This window comes from Dermacentor andersoni, chromosome 2 (assembly GCF_023375885.2).
Source record: "Dermacentor andersoni chromosome 2, qqDerAnde1_hic_scaffold, whole genome shotgun sequence".
Lineage (NCBI taxonomy): Eukaryota > Metazoa > Arthropoda > Arachnida > Ixodida > Ixodidae > Dermacentor > Dermacentor andersoni.
The window spans coordinates 197836285-197858594 of record NC_092815.1 but is presented as its reverse complement, the minus strand read 5'-3'; the positions used below and the strand labels follow the sequence as shown (position 1 = coordinate 197858594).

Below are 22310 nucleotides of genomic sequence, written 5' to 3'. Positions count from 1 at the left end.
CCAACTATATCAGAAAATGTATGCGCTATGAGCTCATAACTTACCTTTCAGGTGGGTTTAGAAAAAGCGAAACCTCATTACAGTAATTCTGGCGATCAACGCGAGTCAGTGCTTAATCATCATGAGAATTCACGCTCAAGCCTGAGACATGGGTGCCGCCATGCTCCGCAACGCTTTTGCTTAGCGTCCGTAAACTTTGCGAACGTTACACTCCCGAAATAATCTACGTTATCATAGCGCACGTAGACCACAGAAACCCAATCCCCATCGGAGCATGCGAAGTCAGGACGGCGCTATTTGTTTAGGTAGGTAATGCGCTTACATGCGGTTGCAAACCTTATTTTAAGACTGTGCAATAACACACAACCGTCGTCGTGAGATAGGTTCTGCAACAATTTCTTGATTTTGATCGGGCCCTTGTGCCTTTCCGGAATTTGTTACTTTCGGGGCTCCATGTTTTTTAAAGCTTGTATCCTTGTAGCTGCGTGAATTTTTAATGTTGTTTTATGTTTCCTTTATTTCACGCGTGTTCTTCTAGACGCCGTCGTCTCTTTTAAAGCACTGGGCTAACCTGTACGCGCGCACTGTTTGTTTTCATCTTTTAGTTTTGATATTCACGGCACTTGGTTTCGCGCACTACGCATATCACACGTATGCCGTCAACATGCCATATGCCTCTTTATTTTGTCACTGCTTCTGCTACCTTGCATACCGCGTCGGTACTTGCACTGCTCGTTCGACAGATGCGGCCAAGTACCCGAATGGGGAGGACATGGTAATCACCGTGACAGGACGCAGGCACGAAGAACTGCTGGTCGTTGAGGCTCTGTGCGGTTAACATTGCCTCCCACATTTCTCCCATGGCTTGTACTGGTTCTGAAGAATCATCTTGATTGTTTTTCTCGTGGTGTGGGCACACTAACCCCGTTTGTTGGAGGGTGTCTCTTATATCACAATGTTGGCGTAGGTATGAGAATTTCTTAGTGTGCCTCCGTCAGCGGAAACCATCGCGCACACGATAGCCCAAGGTCACTGCAACTGGGCACTAAAAGAGACGCAAGAGAACTCCAGTCCACAAGAACTACACACTTACTGCGAAATAGTGCAGCACTACTACTTTTCGAGAGCATCGATTCCGCCGCCCGACCCATCTGTCACCAGAGCTGAAGCCACGGCGTGGAGACAATAGTTGATAGATGCGCTTCATATGTGCTCTCTGTGAGTTATTACGACGTTATGGCGGGCTAGTTGGTTCATATCTTTAGGCGTTCCTTTTAACAGCGCGAAAAAAATGAGGATGCACGAAAGAAACACACACACACCACTCCGAGCACAGACTGTCAATTGTGTATTTTTGGTAAGCAAGCAACATACATAGATTTCATTCAGGAACCGGTACACGTGTCCGCATTGTCACTCTCACATGTGCCGATAAACATAAAAACATATGAATTATTTGCTTCATAAATGTGTGGCCCAAGGTTGCGACAAGCAATCACCAAAATAAACACGAGCCATTCTTACAGTATTGTCAAAAGAGGGAGAGATAACATATGAAAGAAGAGAGCACAGAAAGAAAGAAAAAACGCCATGAGGCGGCGAGGCACGCGAAGGAAGCGGATATGGCACTTTACTGTAAAGGCGAAGGATGAGGGCATAGAATCATTTGAAAAAATTAAAAAAGGCAAAATAACAAAAATACAAGACAACAAACATACATATCATACCGAACAACAAATGTGGCATTGACAGCGTGACAGCATAACGGCTCAAAATATGGCTTACTAAGAACGACTGTAGACATAAGGGTGACGGTGACAGAATTTACAAACTTAGCTATGGAAATAGTGAAACCTGGTGAAAAGATAAATGGCAGGCTGCAATCGCAGCACAAAACACGTACAACAAACAAACTAAAAGACAAAAAAAAACTTTTGACCGCCAAAAGAAATATTTTTACAAGGCACATTTCAGAAAATTGATTTCTTCTGGTAATGAAGAGACTTCCGGACACGTGTACAGGTTCGTGAATAAAATACATGTATGTTGCTTGCTTACCAAAAACAAACACTTCGCAGTCTGCACTCGTGGTTTGGTGCGTGTTTCTTTCGTCTGTCCACGTTTTTTCTGCGCCGGTAAAAGAAACGTCTCATTGATGCAACTTTGCAGCACTGTATATTTAAACACAGGTATGAAATCCCAACTAGCCCCAACGCAAGCCTTAATCATACCTATCCTCACCTCACGCTCCTCCATGCGATGTACCCCACCTTTCACCAACCCCTTCGTCATTTCTGTACAGAGCGAGCCACGCAATACAACAACATGTAGGACTGCCAAACAAATCCTAATAACTCCCCCAGCTGAAACATAACGCACGAGCAATGGGAGATGGTGCTGACCAAATGGGCACTGGTGTATCAACGAAAGCTGATGGCTAGAGCCGTAAGTGCTGCCACCACCGCCGGGGCGTTTGACTGAAGGTTACACCCATAATTGTAATCCACCCTACTCCGTGCTCCATCATACTGAAGTCTCTCTCTCTCTCTCTCTTGGAAATGCACTAAGACTAGACTAGACTAGAATAACTCAGACACGAAGGTAAATATAACTCAGTGTTCTTTTATCCTTAACGCGCGCGAGCAACAAAACAGACTTAATACTTAACAATAACATTGACATGCACAACTTGAGCAATTGACATGTACAACTTAGACAGGAATGTAAATATGAAGAAGTATCCTTTTATCGACAGTATGTTTGAAAAAATATTTTCTCACTGCAGACCTAAAGTTACGGGCTTCTTTTATATGTTTCGGCAGAGAATTACTAATAAGTACGCCGTTAAATTCCACGAGCCTTTTCCCGTACAGAGTATGCCATGAGGGCAAATTAAAACACTGATTACTTGCAGCTCTTGTATTTCGTAACGGGATTTTAAACAAGGTAATTGGAAGTGAATTATTGTTTTCGATAATACTAAGAATTACCTCAGCAATTTTGAATTCATACAATGCCTGCACTAGCAACACATGCAATGCGCTATACAAGTACGTACTGGATTGTGTACATCTAAGAGAGGCGATAATTCTTAATGCGCGTTTTTGCAGACGGAATAGAGGCTCAAGGTAAGTTGTAAAAGCGTTTCCCCATGAGTCAATACAACACGATATGTGACTCTGAATGAAGAAGTACATAATACGTAGGACAGGATACCCGACACATTCACATCCGTAAGCAAGCTTGGAACAAAGGTGTTTAATGTGAGCTGAAAGCCATGTTGAGGGTTTCATACAGAAATGCGCTCCTAGACTAGCACTGTGCAAAACAATTCTCGAAATTTATTCACGTGGGTACATCAGTTTCAGGAACTGAGAAGTCACTGCTGTGGCGCTATGGTAACCTACAGTTGCGAGTGAACAGTAAGGTGAAGGGGGTCGGAACACCAGTACGGCAATGTCCCTTAACAAAAGCAAAGATTCACGTATTGACTAATCTCGATCGGGTCGGCTTGGCTCACGAGCCGATCATTAGTCCTACGTAATGTCGCGGCCAAGTGGAAAGATGCTTATGAACTTTGCTTCAAATGTACGCCATAAGGAAGCTCGGCAATAGTTTGCATCATTTAGGACATTTCTTGGCCACGACACAAGCTATGCTGCCTCGAACCTATGTTTCGATTCTGGATAATGATAATCTTGCAGGGTTACAGGTACATTGAAACGTTGCAGTTGCGATAGTTTGTTCCGAACGTGGGACGTTACATATTCTATGGTAGCAGTATACGACGGGTGTCGCTCCTAGATGAGGCATTCTGGGTACGTTAGCGCAATTTATTGTTTCCAAAAATCACGGTAATGTACAGACGGTAAACATACTGGTCGATCACACACTTGTGTTTTGGAACACGCCAACAACGAGCACAGCCACCGCAATATAGAGCGTACAGCTCGGCCCAAAGGAAGCTTGTCTCAGTGACATATATTTCGCACGGTCTCAAGTGGTATCCGCTAAGCGTCATTTCTACATCGACCGCGATGATACGGATATCTCTGGTAGGTGCCGTATACGTCCAGGGGATGTTCCTTGCAGAGATGTTAGGCCGGAGTTTCAGTGTGGAGAGCAAATTTTCTGCATGCGAAAGGGTCGCCCTGGGCACATTCTGGGTATATAGAATGCATATATCAGTTTTTTTAAGTGTTTGGTATAATTAAGAGACCCTTCACAGCAGACCGCGTCTCCTAGGATTCCACGGCTTTAATAGCCTTTCAGAGGAAGGATGTGCCCACATAGGACGATCAGATGCGTTGTTGCGTGTACATAAATGGCCGCGCCCACAAGTGTGGTTGCTTTTTGCTTCTTCTATATTAGTTCCGCGAGGCACAAGTAGGCCAATAAACCATCTAAAGCTTCGAAGGTAACTTGTCCAAGCGAACACGCCAAATAAGGTATTTAACGGAATAGCCTTGGATTATAGTTTGAAGGTCCAAAGAAGCATATTTTCCTCTCGTGTAAATTGAAACAACTGGTATCTGGGAGGGCAACAATTTTCGTTTCGGCCGACAACGCGCAGAGGCAATATTATTAAGATGTCCTCGGTCGGTGATTCAGCATCAGATGTTCCACGATTGTCGCATTTGTTTCTGAAGCAGTGTACGGGCATTGGCGCATCATATAGACACGTCACAGACAAAGTTTTCGCGCTACGGTGTTGTCAAGTGATGTCAGCCGACAATATTCCGCAAGAAAGCAGACTGTCTCGATGGCTCGGGCAATGCTTCGCCTCTCACTCTTTCCGCTTCCAACCCAAAGTTTTTGGTCTCGCACAGCGGAAAGCGTGAGGTCGACAGCGTATTGCGAGGGCGCCGAGGGATCAGCGGCCCATCTGCAGTGACAGAGGGCGCCGCCATGGGCGACGTGCCATTGTGTTCCCGAACTGCTTCTTTCGCAGACGCTCTGTATAGACTAGCTCGGGCAGCGTCATGCGGACGCATTCCTCTGAGCTCTCGTTCTTGACACGGAACACCAGCACCTGCAGAGAATACAAGAGTATGCATGTTATTAAGCACCTGAGTAGCTCAATCCTGCAAGGTCATACTTTGATAGTCTAGGCTACAAGAAACTACAATGAAGGACCCTAGGCAGACTTTACGTGCGTCCAAAAGATAGTTGCACTAAAATTGGAAACACCCATAAAACGAAGCTTATGTAGCAAGCTATTAAGGTCTGGTTAACTTCTATCATCGTGCAAAATGCCAACAGTCACAGTTCACAAGTAATGTATGAGATCTTTAAATTATTGTAGCTGACGGAGGAGTGTGAAACGATGTGCTTTTACTTTTATTTAGGCAGCATAAACAGCGGAAAGAGATTAAAAGCAGTAGAGAAATCATCGTGCTATGATGCAAGCGTAATACAATGTCTTCGTGTCCCAGTGTCCTATGAGCAGTCGAGCGACAAGGACGGCTCTCCTCCCCTCCTTTAGGGGGTATTGCTTTCTGTGTACGTGGCGTTCTTGCATCGCCAACCATGTTATCTTGTGGCCCAGCTGGTAGTGACCGCCTCTCAGGCATGCGGAGGTATAAAGCCGCAAAGGCTTTGTAGAATCCAACATTCTTTTTAACGCGCAAGAGATCCGCAGTCTGTCTAGGGATGAATAGATGGATGGATAGATGGATGAATGGAAAATTTTATCGTGTCCTGCAAGTCTATGCGGCGACCCTTGAAGGGCTAATCACACGTCGGGACCGGAAGACGGAGCTTCGCTGCCGCGTCACGGGCTTGCTGCACTGCCCAAGGCTGTTCAACCAGATCCGGACTGCGAATGGCAGCTTCAAACCTGGCCAGGTCCCAAGTGTAATCGGCATTGGTGATTCGGCCGCAGGGCGAGAGCGCATGTTTGAGGTTAAGTGATTCATTACAGTTCGCGCACTCTGTATAGGGGAATTTTTCCGCCATGTAGTAGTGTAGGCGTTTGAGTGTTGGGTATGTATTCATTTGAAGTAGTCTCAAAGTGAGCGCTTTTGGTGTCTTGAATGTGGGGCTTCTTGGAACCTTTAATTCCCTTAAGCAAAGAGCACGAACACCAGCTCTTCGTGTCTTATGTCGCTGATACGTGAAATCTGTCCCCTCCGTTCTTATTTCTTACTTATCATTGAATAATGTAAGGAAATAAAGAACAAAGACAGCGAGATCAGTAAGATTCGGCAAGACGAAATGGCTGGAAATTACGCTACCTCATTTTCATTTAATTCTTACTGCGATACGACGTGGGAGAAAAATAGGGAGAGCTCAAACAGGAAGAGCAGAGGTTCGTATCCGTGAATTACTGAATAAACTGAAAATTCTAATTACACGAAAGGCATTATAGTATACCAAATGGTTGATCTTGCCGCATTATATTTCCGTGTACTCTGAAAGTCGGCGCCATAAATGTACACTGCGGGTACTTACACTTGCTATGAATAATGAGAGAAATAAACTTTATTGACTGCAAGGCTTCTTCTATCTATGCAATGAATAAAAGCAAACGACGGGCACCGATAAAATATTAGAATTGGTAGCAAGTGAAGCTATCTTTATTGTTTAACTAACTTGTATGCAAGAATGACGGAAATGGCGGAAATAGATTCAACTTTTACGCATACGTAGCGCTAGTGACGAAATTCTCTCCTGTTAATTTACGGGCGCTATTGAGCGAATTTTCTTAGGGCTGCAAACAAGCAATGGCAAAAAGCACGGCTGGGGCAAGAATCTTTAAATTCCATACGTAAGTAAGGCTGTTGGGGTGGCATGACATACAACTGTCTTGCGGAAAAACCTACAGAGACCAAAATGACCGAAACATTAATGGCCGAAAAAAGCAACATGAAATATCACGACTCAATGCTGCCCTTCTGTATTCTTGTTCCAGCTGAATATATATATATTCCTGTTCCAGCTGAGCCCCGCATCTGTTGTATCTATTCTAGCTGGCCCCATGGCACTCTCGGCAGCCCCCCCTCCTTGACGGTTTTCATAGCAAGCCATAAAAAAGCCCCTTCACTAAATGCGAAGCATTTCTTGGCTAACATTTGTCATTTTGACAGTACCTATCTAGCCGCCTGCGTCTTGGTGCTCTCATGGTCGTTTCGAAAACCTAATCGGTACCAAAATTGGCATAGTATTACAAGAGTGTATGATGAATCTAAATGATAGGTCATTACATGCGTGTCATGTAGGTCATAAAGCCGCCGCCTATGGTCTCATGGTCTTATCGTTAACTTGGTAGGCTCCCCGCACATTGCTTCCGATAACTTCGATTCCCACAGATTGTACGATCCGCAGGCTTCTTGTAATGTTGTAGTGACCGGGAACAACATCTATTATTGCACAGCGCAAGTGATAGAACGAACTGTTTCTGGGCGAACCTCTTCCAAGAAAAACAGGTAACATTTAGCACAATGACAGCGGAGAGCACAATCGTTGATTGTCTAAATATGATGTGCAGGTGAGGCACGTTGATCATTTATACTATTCGTCCAAGGGTCCAGGGTAATAGCGGGTGAACATTCAGTTGTTTGTTCAGTACTAGAATGAATAACAAAATTCGCCTCATACATTCACTCTGAATACAAAAAGCTCGATGACAGCACAGACAAGAGATAGAATCGGCTATAAGGATCTGGAATTTTTCATATAGATGCAGCTGGGTCACGCCCTGGGTAATGATGTTTAACATTTGTTAGCTGGTGTTGCCTTCAGGCCCTGCCCCTGCAGTGAGCTTTGTATATTGCCTACTGTAAATAAAATACTTAAAGAAAGTGTGTATGACGAATGTAAATTTTAGGTCATGACATGCGTGTCATGTTGGTTATGAAGCAGCCGCCTATGCCTTGGTGGTCTCATGGTCGTTTTATTAATTTCGTAGGCTCCCAGCCCACTGCTTCCGCTAACGTCGATTCCAACAGATTGTAGGATGTGCAGGCTTTTTGTAATTTTGTCGTCACCCTGAACAACATCTATTGCACAGGGCAAGTGATGGAACGAACGGTTTCTCGACGAACCTCTGCCTAGCAAAACAAGCAGCACACTCGTTGATTCTCTAAATATGATGTCAGGTGAGACGGGTCGATCATTTATGGCATTCGTTCAAGAGTCCAGCGTAATAGCGGGTGAACAATCAGTTGTTCGTTCAGTACTAGAATGAATAACAACATTTGCCTCATACATGCACTGTGAATACAAAAGCTCGATGACAGCACAGACAAGAGATAGAATGGGCTGTAAAAATCTGGAATTTTTCATATAGATGCAGCTGGGTGCTGCCTTGGGTAATGATGTTTACCATTTGCTAGCCGGTGAAAGTCGGTCACAAGAAAAAGATAAAGAAGTACACTATTAAATGCCCTCCTCTTAAAAGCACAGTCCAGATGATGCGAATACCGCAAAAGCGAATGAAAGCATAGGTCGTAAAGAAACAAAAGCGATGCAACAGAAAATTCAAGCACGATTGTTTTTCAGCGCGCGCAGAACTTAAGCGTTGAAGAGCCAATTCGTAGACAACTTGAGGACGCACGCGGCGACGTTGGGATAGCGAAATCGCATCAAACACTAGACCATATTCCCGGGCGCCAATAAGTCGGATGATCGTGCATGGCACAAAATAGCGCGAAGTCGCTTTTCACGTAGTTTACGTCGGCGTATCGCAGTCCACAGCTGAATACGGTAATCAGGTTTGTATTTGATATAGCGTCGTCGAAGGTTCTAACGACGGTTGTCAGTCCTTTGCTGATTCTTGATGCGCAAGCGGGCGAGCTCTCGGGCTCCATCGCTGCCCTGTACACAGGCGGCAACGTCGAGGTTGCCTTCGTCGGTCACGTACGGTAGCATCGTGCCGAGCGTCTTCACCAGTTTTCTTCCACAGAACAACTCGAACTGCGTCATGTGCGTTGTGTCTCGCACCGGGCGATGTTGTAAGCGAAGGTTACGTACGGAAGGAGCGCATCGCGGGTCTTGTGCTCGTTATCAGCGCACAGCGCTCGCTTGTCGCCGAGGGTCTTCCTTAGGAGCTCCATGAGGTCGTTCGTCTGAGAGTGGCAGGTGGTCGTCTTGCAGTGACTTGTCTGGTTGTATTGCGGAATGGCTTGAGACAGCTCCGCTGTATGAACTGTTTCTCCGTCGGTGAAGAAGATTTCTGGGGCACCATATCCTACCGTGATGTTCTCGCCAAAGAATTACGCTATTTTCGGACTCACTAGCTTTGGGCAGTGCTTTCAATATGGCGTAGCGGGCGAGGTAGTCGGTAGCAACTTGTTGCCTTATGATTTCTCCTGGCCCAGCCGTAACTCGGTATGAGCTCCGATGGAGTGGCCGGGCTGCATTCTTTGTTTATTACGCAATATTTAGCGTTTCTCGGACTGTCTACACGGCGGGTGTAATGTCTACATGTCGGGGTTATCGATTGTTTGATCACGATGAAAAGCAGTCCTTGTATTTCTGGAGGAGGCCTCTGAGCTATTCTTGCTTATCCCTAAGAATAGTCGGAATGGCGTCGAAATTTATTTCAGAAAAACGCACCCATCGTCGTAGCTTCAGTACAATCTGAGAGGACAAACGCATCACTCACTGCTGTAGCCTTCTCCTCGTATGTGATGTCTGTGCCTTTGTTCGGGTGTTTATACTCGTGCGTGAAGTTTCTGACTATCTCATGCACTTTTTATTCGTGTAACTGGATGACACACCTCGCGACGCAAGTTTCACGGTTGAGCAGAAGGCGCTACCCATTCATGACGACGGCTTGTATATGTCCAGGTGGTTCGGCGCTGACGGAAATTATGACTCTGGCGCAAGGGGGGATGCTAAATTCATCTTTAAGTACTCTCAAGGCGCAGCAAGAGAAAGTCCTTTCCGGTGATATCGCCTGGTCTTTGGCCGTTATTACCCACTTACACATTTCGTCAATGACGGTCACGTGTTGACTAAGGAAGTCGTGCTGAGTATTACGCCCTGTGAGCATTCGTGCGCAATAACGAAGGTCGCAGTGCAAGAACTTCCTGGTGCTGGAACTTTTTCTGGTGCTGGAACGGCCGCCCCATGATCACTTGTTTACCTTCCCGTCGAAGGATCCACTGATGACGTAGTAGTTGGTTCCTGTGTTTACTAGGGTGGTGACTTGGTGACGGTCGAGGAGCATGTTGAGATCGGTTGTCTTCGCCTTGGATTAGAGTTAGGTCGCGGTGTTGAGTCATGTCTGTGTCGCATTGTCCTACTATTGGGACGTCATGCAGTCAACTCTTTTCTCGGCGGCATTTTCATTGCCTCGAGTCATAGCGGCCTGTCGTCGCTACGTCGTCTAGGTGAATCGTGCTACGTCGTTGTCGGCGTCGCATCACCATAGGTATTCCGACGAACAGCAACTTGCCCTACATCTGTTGCCACTTTCAGTTTTCCGGAACAGGGCTGACGGACCGGCCACGGGATGGGCCAGTGTATGGGCATTGCAACGGTGGCAAGTAGCCTCCTGGCGGAGGTGAATGGGAAGGCCGTTGAGGTCTCCCCTCAGGAACTGCGGTGTAGTCGCTGATGTCACGTGGTCGTTGGCCTTGCATCTTGCGCGGCGCGTTGGCGGTGAACCCTCGTAAGCTAATCTCGTGGTATTGGCGTCGATGTTAGACGTGACCGGATTCCACGTAGTGGTAGAACAGCGTGCAGTAGTCGGGGGAACACCATACGTCTGTTTTCCTAGGCGTGCTGCGCGGGCTGACAGGCTGCGGCGCCGTCGGTGGCTGTCGACGGAATTACGACGGGGACCGACGTGGGCGCGGAAGTGGGGGGGGGGGGGGGGGGAGGTTAGTGGGTTACAGCGGCGTAGCTCATCGCATGTGGCTGAGGCGGTTTATAAAGACTTCTAGTCGCTGGATTTCCTCGCGTATGATACCTGCAATCGAAGCCTCTTGAGGCTGCGAGGAAGGGAACATCAAGACGGCATGTTGGGCCAATCAGATGGGATTCGTTGTAAGGTTCGTAACAGTGCTACGCACTAAAAGAACAAAAATAGGTTAAGAACGGCGACACAGCGCTGACTCTGAACTGATATTTTATTCAAGATATGTCTTACATGTATATAAGTGCCAGTTCAAAAACTATGACATGCACGAGACGCAGATATACGTCAACTGTGACCAACTTACACATAATCAAAAGTGACAAATGTAACGCAGTTCCTTGTCATGAGGAGCGACAGACGGTTCTCTGATACATGCCTTGTCCCTAATCTTTAAATTGTAAGCCTCAGCGATTTCACTTGTCAATTTGCTCGCGTGTTTATAGAATACATTTCTTTTGTTTTTTTAAATAGGGGTGACAAGCGCCCGATTTGCAATGCTCCGGGAGATGTAGTGGCGCAACCCCTTGAAGACATAGTTCATGCTCCCTAAGCCGAACATTCACACAGCGCATCGTTTGTTCCACGTACTCTATACCACAAGATAAATGAATGTCATATGCAACCTGCTTAACACTAGTGATGTACCCTTTGACAATGTTGACGGTGAACTTTCCCTTTGGTTGCTTATCCTTCAGCACATTATCAACTAATGGGCATATGTGACCTATCTTATGTCTCGCAGAAAAACATATATTGCTGCTGTACCTTGAACTTACGTTCTTCAGCCCATGCGCCATTTTGTGTGCACAAGGCACTTCTGCGTTTTTCTTGTTTCCTCTCATTCAGTTTTACAACCTTGGTCATTTATACTCTTGACGCCACGAATCATACTTTCACGCACTAATGAAATGATCACTTTGGGGTAACCAGCGACCAGTAAATGATTTACCTGATCAGAAAAAGCAGCCTCGGACATATGAAAACACGACTTCTTTAATGCAGCATTTAGGATAGTCTTCACAATAGTCCGCTTCATCGCCTTAGTACGACCATATCTATAGTTCAACATGGGCTTAACCGACTTGGGATCATACTTCAAGTGCACCTGATTTTTACGAAAGGTTAACCCCAGGTCTAGAAACTGCACTTTATCTTTAAGCACTTCGAAATAAAATCAAGGCCCATGTCGTGCTGCCTGAATACCGTCATAATTTCATGAACAACCTCGGGATGAATGTCACTGTTTCAAAATATAACGCAATCGCCAACATAGCGGAAAACCTTACTGAAAAGCTTAGCAATGTGGCCCTCTAGTCGCGTTTTCCTCTAGAATACTTTGTGCAAGTACCGGAAAGACAGTTCGTTGAACGCCCGGTGTGCATTCAGCGCAGATGTGGAAAACTTATATTTCTCCCTTCCACATGCCCAGGTTAAATGCTGCATAGTGTGTGACAATGATGAAGAAGCCTTTATCAATGCTTGTGGTATTGCGATAGAAGCTGTTCTTTAATGTATTTCCTTTTACGTGATATCTATCTTTGTGTCATGAAAAGGGGGTCTGCATATACAAAAATCAGGGGTGTGCGTTCGTTCGTGTGTAGCTTCAATGGCTAGGGACTATTTTCTAGGTTATATTGTTATACTACTACAGAGCCACATGGTTGAATACGTTGTAAAACTCCATAGCGCAATATATTTGCTCCCCCCCCCATAGAACAAAAAAGGATAGAACAATGATATAACTCTTTAACCAAATGACGGAGTAAAAAATGGGAATGTCATAGCACTCCATTTACAAATTGGAGCTTCTTAGTTCAAAAACCTCGTGCTTTGAAATGCAGTAATACGGCGTTTGCTCCATGCACTGTAAACAAAACTTATAGCTGAGATATATAGCGAGTTATGACGCGCAACCTTCTAAAACTCCTCGGCGCCAAATTTTATTTCATCAGTGGGAACGTAAACAATATGAAACACGTGAATTTATTTCCGACACTCGTGGATGTACTGTGATATGTGTGCCCATGTGCATGTGGTTTCGTGGTAGCAGCGCTTTCACGCACTTGTGAGGTTTTGTCATCTGGCAAAGACGCACAACAGGTTCCAAAGCGACGCCAGGCACGGGGCTAGCAAGCAAGTTGTAGAAGCGAGAACAATCACCGCCTCTCGTCAGTCCGACACGCATGTGGCAGGTTTGGTGGAAACTGACGCCACCGGAAAACGGAGTGACCATTGCCGCTGGCGTGCCTGAATGTTCTCCCTCTGCAGGCGAGGACGAGACCATTCAGCCAACCTAAATGTGGTATGGTCAATAGGCACGATGCATAACCTGAACGTCGGTTGGGCAGCGAAATTTTGTGTACGCGTCATGCGAGCGTGTTCACTTGTTGCAGTTGCGGGACTTCTGTCCTCAATGATTTAGGAAGACTCCAGCTCCATCCAATTTGGGATGACCTACGCACTTCTCACAAACCCTTATTTTGAGTAAAATGATTTGCAGAAGTTTGAAGGTTTACTGCCATGCTAGGCTGTTTATTTAAAGAAATACCATCATAAGTGGATTAGACCTATCTCAAATGTGGTTATCTCCAAGTTAAGCAGAACGATACTTTATATGGTGCACTGGAATAATTAATTTGTTGTTAGTCTTGGCTGCGCATCGCTCTGTTCTTCAGTGCAGCCGGCGCTTCCTTTCATCATCTGGATTGTGTTATTCTCATGTGCGCTTGTTTATTCAACGTGCAATATGTTGGACTTTTGGCCTTGTTGATGTATGGTATATACTTTATATTGGTAAATTATATGTATCATTTCAAGGAATGCACTGTTATTAGGCGTAAAGTTCCTCGAATGCTGCGTTTTCATCTATGCTTTGTCTCTCGTGTGATGTTGCAATAATAATAAAATAATAATAAACAGATAATAAGATACACTTCCTACCGTACAACCGTCATTTTTGTTTTCTTCATTGAATCATAACGTCTGTTGAAACGCAAACAAAAACTTGAATACTGCGAACTTCAATCTTATAAATGTTGCATGCTCCTGCGAAGGTGAAAGCGATATTGTGGGAGTTCTATTTCTGCTAATAGCGTTTCGATTTATGTTATTGAAGAGATTTGCCTAGAGGAGAAAGGGTGGTTAACTACATGAGTAGGTAAAGGCTCTTACTATACTTCGACACTATATAAATCTCCAGAGAAGTATTGTAAATAAGTTCCAAACCTAAGAAAATATAGCTAGAAAGGTGGAAAACAAAATAACTTAAGGTAATTGTTGTTACCGGCACAAAACAAAGCGCCTGCAGCTCACCGCATATTCAATAGTAAGTGTCGAAAAGCTAAGGCACGAAAGCTGCGCCATCGTTTCATTGCTGGCGATGAAGCAGAAATTGCGTTGAAGGATATCGAGAAGCTCCCTTCAGAAATGGAGTAGCACTTACTCCATATGAAACACCGAAAACCATTTAAGCATGCAAGTAATATTCACTCCAATTGGAGCACTTAAAAATTTCAAGAAATGATGCAATATTCACTTCATACAGGATACTTCGATACCCCTACAGCAAATGAAGCAATATTCACTTCAATTGGAACACCTAAAAACTTGCTGAGAGGAGTGAATATCTACGCCTATTTGAACACCACAAAACCCTTGAGAGAGATGGAGTTAACTATAACTCAGTATCCATGGAGTATATTAAATTCTATTTCGGGAGTGTGCTAGGTGATGAGGGATTTACTCCTATTGGGAATTATTTCTCTTAGTGTGTAAAGCCAGTGACACTTATTGTGTTGCTTAGCATGCACAGCGACACAGCGTTTGAATCCTGAAGCCATGTCGCGGCTAGCTACATTTACGACGACGCTCTCAAAGGACGGGCCTTAATGAAAATGACTACATGGTTGCTGAGGCAGAAACCGGTTACTGGTCTGTGTTTGTATGGCCCAGAGGCTCCATGCATCTCCTATTTAGAGCCAGGTAAGTATCCCCTGCAGCCAAATAGCGTAGGGTTAGGTAAAATGAGGCAACCAATTTTTAAATTATTTTATCTAAAGACAAGGTGAGAGCGTTTCTTCGATTCTCTTCCTCATGACGTGAGATAGACGTGAGCTATGAATATTTTTATACCACTGGTATGTTTAAACGGGTTTCTCTTTATTCCTCTGCACAGTGTTTATTCGGCACGCCGAAACATCCGGTACAGCTCTATTAAAGTCATACCGGATCAGGACAGCTTCAGTTCCTTTTTGAACGTTTTCCGACAAATGCAGCACGTAAATGTTGTTCTCTTGTATTGTACGTCCGAATCATCCTAGTCAAAAGCACGGAGAGAGAGAGAGAGGGAAGCAGTTCTTGTAGGGAAAGGAGGAAAGGCTGGCACTATCTTCTGCAACCGTTGCGGGAGCACGGCTCAGCGCCAGCAGGGGCAAGGATATGGGATACTATATACAGCAATGGCACAGAATGCGCCCCATCAAAACTTGTTAGGTCAGCTTGGTGAGTTCTAATTTCGTGTAAATGGACAATTGAAGGGAAGAAATAACGGAAATACTTCCGTTCATAGAGAACACGTTTAGGGGAGCTGTGTATTCCTAAGAGAAAACAAGTCAGATGATTTCTGCTTCTTTTTATCAGGCGGCCATCTGACGGATCCCCAGTATGCATTTTTTCTTCCGATGCGCCGCGCCGTATCGCAGTGTTATAATTAAATAAAGTGCACCAAGACACTTTTATTTGGGGCAAACTATCACGTCACTGAAATTGGCAAGTGGCACAGAGGAAACGGGAAGCTCAAAAATGTCGCCGCCCCTTCCAGTCCGTGAAGATGGTCGAACAGAGAAGCTTTGTTAGTTACACCAATGTTAGAGCATGCAAGTCATACTGCATAAGCAGTCTATATTGTAAATTTTTGTTTCACCATTCTTTCACGTCATTTTCGCTTATGAGTGCTCTTCTTTTCGCTGCACCAGTCTTTTTCTTGTTCTTGTTTTCGCGCGTGAGGTTTCTTTATGTGTTTTGTCATGCATTTTTTTAGAATGATTGCTTCTTCGCGTTAACGCCGTTCTAGAGCTTATCGTTCATGGAGCCCGGGTTCTTCGTTCCGACGCTGCCGACGTGTTTCCGTGCCTCGGGCACGCAGCTCGGCGTCGGCCCTACGACAACGAGGCCATTCACGAGCCATCTGTCGCTGAGGGTCACGGTAGGCAGCCTCTTTCTTAGGAGTATGCACTATGTACTTGTGGTCTTCCCATAGTTACAGCTAGAATGGAATGTGCCGAAACACTAATCCAAATTTCGGAAATTGGGATCAAGGCCCACCACAGGAGATGCGGGCGCAGCAATTGTTTTGACGATTGGTTGGATTAGTTTGACGATTGACATCTTTGTGTTTCTTAATGAGGTTGTATTCACGTTCGGCTGCGACTGAGAAAACGACGCCGTTGTCGCTTGCGTTCGACGTCTCGAGTTTGCTTGGTGGCCTGGTTAGCAACACCCGCCCGGCATCGCTTCTTGGGATTCTTGAAAATTACCTTGCTTCAATATTAAATCTGTCCGTCACGTAAGACAATGAATGGCACCGTACAATGCCACTTCCCGTACACGATTTCTATGGACAACTGGCTCAGAGCCTAGCGAGACAAGCTCGCCGCTGTCATCCGCAAAATATTCAAGAGGGCTCACGGGCTACCCATCAGGACTCATACCGAGGATCTCCTCAAGCTATGGGTGCATAACACTGCCAAGCATATTGCCGAAGCCCAAAAACGCGCGCACCTCACTCGCCTAACCACCAAAGCGGCAGGTAAACGCATCTTCGAAGAGCTGGGGTTAGCCCCTGCAGGACTCCAGATTTTCCATACTACGATCCCTAGGTGCATTCGAGACAATTTCGAAGTGGCCAGTGTGCCCCGAAACATCCATCCCGTCCACAACGAGGGCAGACCCAACGCCAGGGCACCAGCGAGCCGCAAACAGATGAAGCAACAATACATTAGAGCACGTTTCATCGACGCCGCGGAGTACTTAGATGGGAGGAGCGTTGTCGTCGTTGTGGTCGACTCCAGCGGCAAGATTTCCAATAGCGCCTGCATTCGCACTTCAGACGCTGGAGTCGCCGAGCAAACCGCCATCGACCTCACCCTACTAGGCGGTCGTGGGTCCGAGATCTATCATCATCATCATCACCATCAGCCTGGTTACGCCCACTGCAGGGCAAATGCCTCTCCCATACTTCTCCAACAACCCCGGTCATGTGCTAATTGTGGCCATGCCGTCCCTGCAAACTTCTTAATCTCATCCGCCCACCTAATTTTCTGCCGCCCCCTGCTACGCTTCCCTTCCCTTGGGATCCAGTCCATAACCCTTAATGACCATCTGTTATCTTCTCTCCTCATTACATGTCCTGCCCATGCCCATTTCTTTTTCTTGATTTCAACTAAGATGGCATTAACTCGCGTTTGTGCCCTCACCCAATCTGCTCTTTTCTTATCCCTTAACGTTACACCTATCATTCATCTTTCCATAGCTCGTTGCGTCGTCCTCAATTGGAGTAGAACCCTTTTCGTAAGCATCCAGCTTTCGGCCCCGTAGGTGAGTACTGGTAAAACACAGCTATTATACACTTTTCTCTTGAGGGATAATGGCAACCTGCTGTTCATGATCTGAGAATGCCTGCCAAACGCACCCCAGCCTATTCTTATTCTTCTGATTATTTCCGTCTCATGATCCGTATCCGCCGTCACTACCTGCCCTAAGTAGATGTATTCCCTTACGACTCTTCTCTTCCGAGACTGTTAAACATTACTTTAGTTTTCTGCAGATTAATTTTTAGACCCACTCTTCTGCTTGGCCTCTCCAGGTCAGTGAGCATGCATTGCAATTGGTCCCCTGATTTACTAAGCAAGGCAATATCACCAGCGAATCGCACGTTACTAAGGTATTCTCCATTAACTTTTATCCCCAATTCTTCCCATTCCAGGTCTCTGAATACCTCCTGTAAACACGCTGTGAATAGCATTGGAGAGATCGTATGTCCCTGCCTGACACCTTTCTTTATTGGGATTTTGTTGCTTTCTTTATGGAGGACTACGGTGGCTGTGGAGCCGCTATAGATATCTTTGAGTATTTTTACATACGGCTCGTCTACACCCTGATACCGTAATGCCTCTATGACTGCTGAGGTTTCGACAGAATCAAACGCTTTCTCGTAATCAATGAAAGCTATATATAAGGGTTGGTTATATTCCGCACATTTCTCTATCACCTGATTGATAGTGTGAATATGATCTATTGTTGAGTAGCCTTTACGCAACCCTGCCTGGTCCTTTGCTTGACAGAAGTCTAAGGTGCTCCTGATTCTATTTGCGATTACCATAGTAAATAGTTTGTAGGCAATGGAAAGTAAGCTGATCGGTCTATAATTTTTCAAGTCTTTGGCGTCCCCTTTATTATGGATTAGGATTATGTTAGCGTTCTTCCAAGATTTCGGCACGCTCGAAGTCATGAGGCATTGCGTATACAGGGTGGCCAGTTTCTCTAGAACAATCTGCCCGCCATCCTTCAACAAATCTGCTGTTACCTGATCCTCCCCAGCTGCCTTCCCCCTTTGCATATCCCCCAAGGCTTTCTTTACTTCTTCCGGCGTTACCTTTGAGATTTCGAATTCCTCTAGACTATTTTCTCTTCCATTATCATCGTGGGTGCCACTGTTACTGTATAAATCTCTATAGAACTCCTCAGCCACTGGAACTACCTCATCCATATTAGTAATGATATTGCCGGCTTTGTCTCTTAACGCATACATCTGATTCTTGCCAATTCCTAGTTTCCTCTTCACTATTTTTAGGCTTCCTCCGTTCCTGAGAGCATGTTCAATTCTATCCATATTATACTTCCTTATGTCAGCTGTCTTACGCTTGTTGATTAACTTCGAAAGTTCGGCCAGTTCTATTCTAGCTGTAGGGTTAGAGGCTTTCATACATTGGCGTTTCTTGATCAGATCTTTCGTCTCCTGCGATAGTTTACTGGTATCCTGCCTAACGGAGTTACCACCTACTTCCATTGCACACTCCTTAATGATGCCCACAAGATTGTCGTTCATTGCTTCAACACTAAGGTCCTCTTCCTGAGTTAAAGCCGTATACCTGTTCTGTAGCTTGATCTGATCTGGAATTCCTCTATTTTTCCTCTTACCCTCTATTTTCCCTCTTACCCTATAGATCCGAGATCTATAGGTCCGAGATCTATAGCGATTCCAAAACGGCAATTCGGGCTTTTCAGAAGGGTTGCATCGCCAAGCAAGCTGCTCGTATTCTTAGCTGCTCGAGTCCATATGAGGGTGCTCCCCTGAACCTCAATGAATCTGCTCACGAGGCTGCACGTGACCTCAAGGACCGCCCCTCCTCTCTAAGGAGCGCCCACTGCCCTCCTCCCTACGGCCACACGGAGGCTCCCGCAACTCACCACGAGGTTATTCAATTCCTCTTCATGTCTGGAGGTGCCTTTCTACCCCCTCACCCCAAGTTGAACAGGGCAAACGCCCTTTCGCTTACACTTCTATCGACCAGCATATATCTGTGTCTGTCCGTTCTGCACGAGGCTTACCCCGACGTATATCGCGACGACGCCTGCCCGTTCTGCGTACAGATCTCCACTCTAGCACACACGCTCGGGGAGTGCGGGTCGACAGACCCCAAGTTTATCAAATGGGACTCGCTTCTTCGTAGCTCCACTCTACACATGCAAATGCTGGCTGTCCGGCGTGCCCGCGACCTGGCTAGTGGGCTAGACTTGCCGGTTCCGTCGTCGGACTAGCCAGGTGCGTGACGAATTCGCGTCGTCAACGGACCTACAATAAGGTTTCTTCACTCACTAATGAATGGCCCATACCCCCTTAACCAATGACTTATACCCCCGTAAACGCGGCCTCCCCATTACGACAGAAGAGAAGTGAAATGCTACGCTTGAATGGCTAGCGGTAACGGGGCCACCTATGGAAGAACGGACGATGCTCGAGCCATTGCTGATGATGATAGTTTTATCAAACTCCGATAACAATGGCACACGGTCCGCACAGGCAGCTTTCTTTTAATAAGACGTTTTCCCTCCCGGTCTCATTTTGCCTATATTCACCATACTTTGCACAAACAGACACTTCGAAGTTGAGGACTTGAGCCGTTTTCTCTGCGAGTGAAGTTTCTTGAGTGGCTGCTGTCATGGTGTGATAATACTTATTATCATACTATACAGAATGGTGCAATGGTGCATAATTGCCCTAGCTGCTTTAAATTCCTTCTATATCTTAATAAGTGCAAATATATACAATGAGTGCAAGAACTCAGTTCCAATTCCCAAGCAATATATACCATGTACTGGTGCCTTTACACTCAAATCGCGTTGGACAGTATTTTTCAGCTAGTGACTGCAAATACACAGCTAGAATCCCTCCGAAAACGGAATGAGTAAATTACACTGTGTATAAAACGTCTTTTATTGCAAGAGAAAGAGCGTCTAAGTATGGCTGCATTAGACAATTTTTTAATACGAATAACATTGAATGCCTGCTTCAGCCTATCTATCTATCTATCTATCTATCTATCTATCTATCTATCTATCTATCTATCTATCTATCTATCTATCTATCTATCTATCTATCTATCTATCTATCTATCTATCTATCTATCTATCTATCTATCTATCTATCTATCTATTCTCTAATGCCGAGTCAGTGACCCAATTTGTCTTTTGCATGAACTACTAGGTGAGCTACTAGGCTACTAGGTGCTCCTGACCGCGATGCTGTAGCGGTCATTCCATCGTCTGCCGGCCATCTACTCAGCACTCAATGGCCCAAGCTGTCTAATAACTTTGGCCATTAGGTATGGGCTTCTGGTCATGATGCCCTCACGGTCATCGCCCCGTCTTTATTCCAGCTATGCCTCCGACTTTCGTCATGCCTTGATCGTCACACCACCGTCATCACACTGTGGTCATTCATTCTTTGTCACACTGCCATCGGGACGCCCTTGCCGTCGTGGTCGTCCAATCGCATCCCATCTTCGTGATCTGACATTCCTCATGCTAGATTGTGTGGTACAGCGCGAAGGAGGGACAAAGGACGCAAGAAAAACGAGGACAAGCTCTTACTGCCAACTAAAATTTTATTGCCTGGTGCAAGGTGTTATATATAAAGAACAAAGGGAAAACTACATAAAAGATATATGTGCAAAAAATAAAAAATGAAAAATTGACATTTTTTTATGTAGCTTTCCTTTTGTTTTTTATATATAGCACCTTGCACCAGCCAATAAAATTTCAGTTGGTAGTAAGCGTTTGTCCTCGTTTTTCTTGCATCCCTTGTCCCTGCCTCGCGCTGCACCACACAACCTAAAATGTAAAACCAACAAGCTCAAACCATCACACTTCTAAGTTTCCTCATGCTGTCATCGTCATGCATTTTGGTCCGATTTAGTGGCATAAATTGTCTAATTTCTTGGGCCACTAGGTATGTGTTCGTTGTCGTAATGCCATCGTGGTTGTGGCATCGTCGTCATTCCAGCTTCATCATTCGACTGCCATCGTGCCACCGTCGTTAGGCTATCTTCTTATTATTGTCACCACTTCAATAACATCAGTGCCTTGTGGCCATGCCATCGTCATACCATCTTCGTCGATCGCGCACCATAAGTCTCCCTTCGTTATTTTATTTAAATCATACCTGCCATCATTCGAAATTGATTCAATCGTGCCATCATTTATTCAACTAGGCTTCTCATGCTGTCGTTTCACTGTCGTCATCAGTTCAGTGAGGACGTCCCATTGTCATCAACCCGTCGTCGCCATACCGTCTTCGTCCGTTCGTCGACATCATTCATTGTTTGTCAATCTATTGTAATCATGTTGTCGCCTTTCAATCGTGATTATGCTGCCGTTGTCATGCCGTCGTCGTCATTGCGTCATCGTCAGTAATGCGCCATCATGCATGCTTTGTCATACCAGTGTTGTCATGCGGACACGGTCGGACCACTGTCGTCATTCCCCGCTCTTCTAAAGGGACGCTAAAGGCAAATACTAAGTCAAGCTGAAGTGATAGATTAGTGCTCGACAACCGCTAAGGCGTCAATATTATTGCGAACAGAGCTTTAATAACCGAGACATAGAGGTCAATGCAGAACATGATGACAGACTCCCCAGAGACTTTCAAGCACTTGCCCGATGACGAAAGCACTCCCCAAATAAATTCAGTCACTAGTACTCAACTACTCGTTGCAAAAATGCCCTCATATTGTGTGATGAGATCAAATAAAGTGCAACTTTTTCAGTTCCATTTCATGTTTAGAAAAAAGAACTCGTTGAAATTACCGTTGAGAACGACAAAGTTGGTCGAAAGGTATCGTTTTCCCTCGACTCTGCGCCGTGCACGCTTCCACGTTTCAGTACT

The 22310-nt window shown here is 45.4% G+C and overlaps 1 protein-coding gene across 1 annotated transcript in view; it reads right to left on the bottom strand.

Annotated features, from left to right (window-relative positions):
* Window positions 1–4873: 4873 nt before the first annotated feature.
* Window positions 4874–22310, bottom strand: part of LOC126540146 (galactosylceramide sulfotransferase-like) — a 73887-nt gene continuing 56450 nt past the window's right edge. Inside the window, exon 5 of the mRNA XM_072286579.1 lies at window positions 4874–5032. Within this exon, the coding sequence (XP_072142680.1) occupies window positions 4874–5032 (159 nt within the window). The remainder of the gene's footprint in view (window positions 5033–22310) is intronic.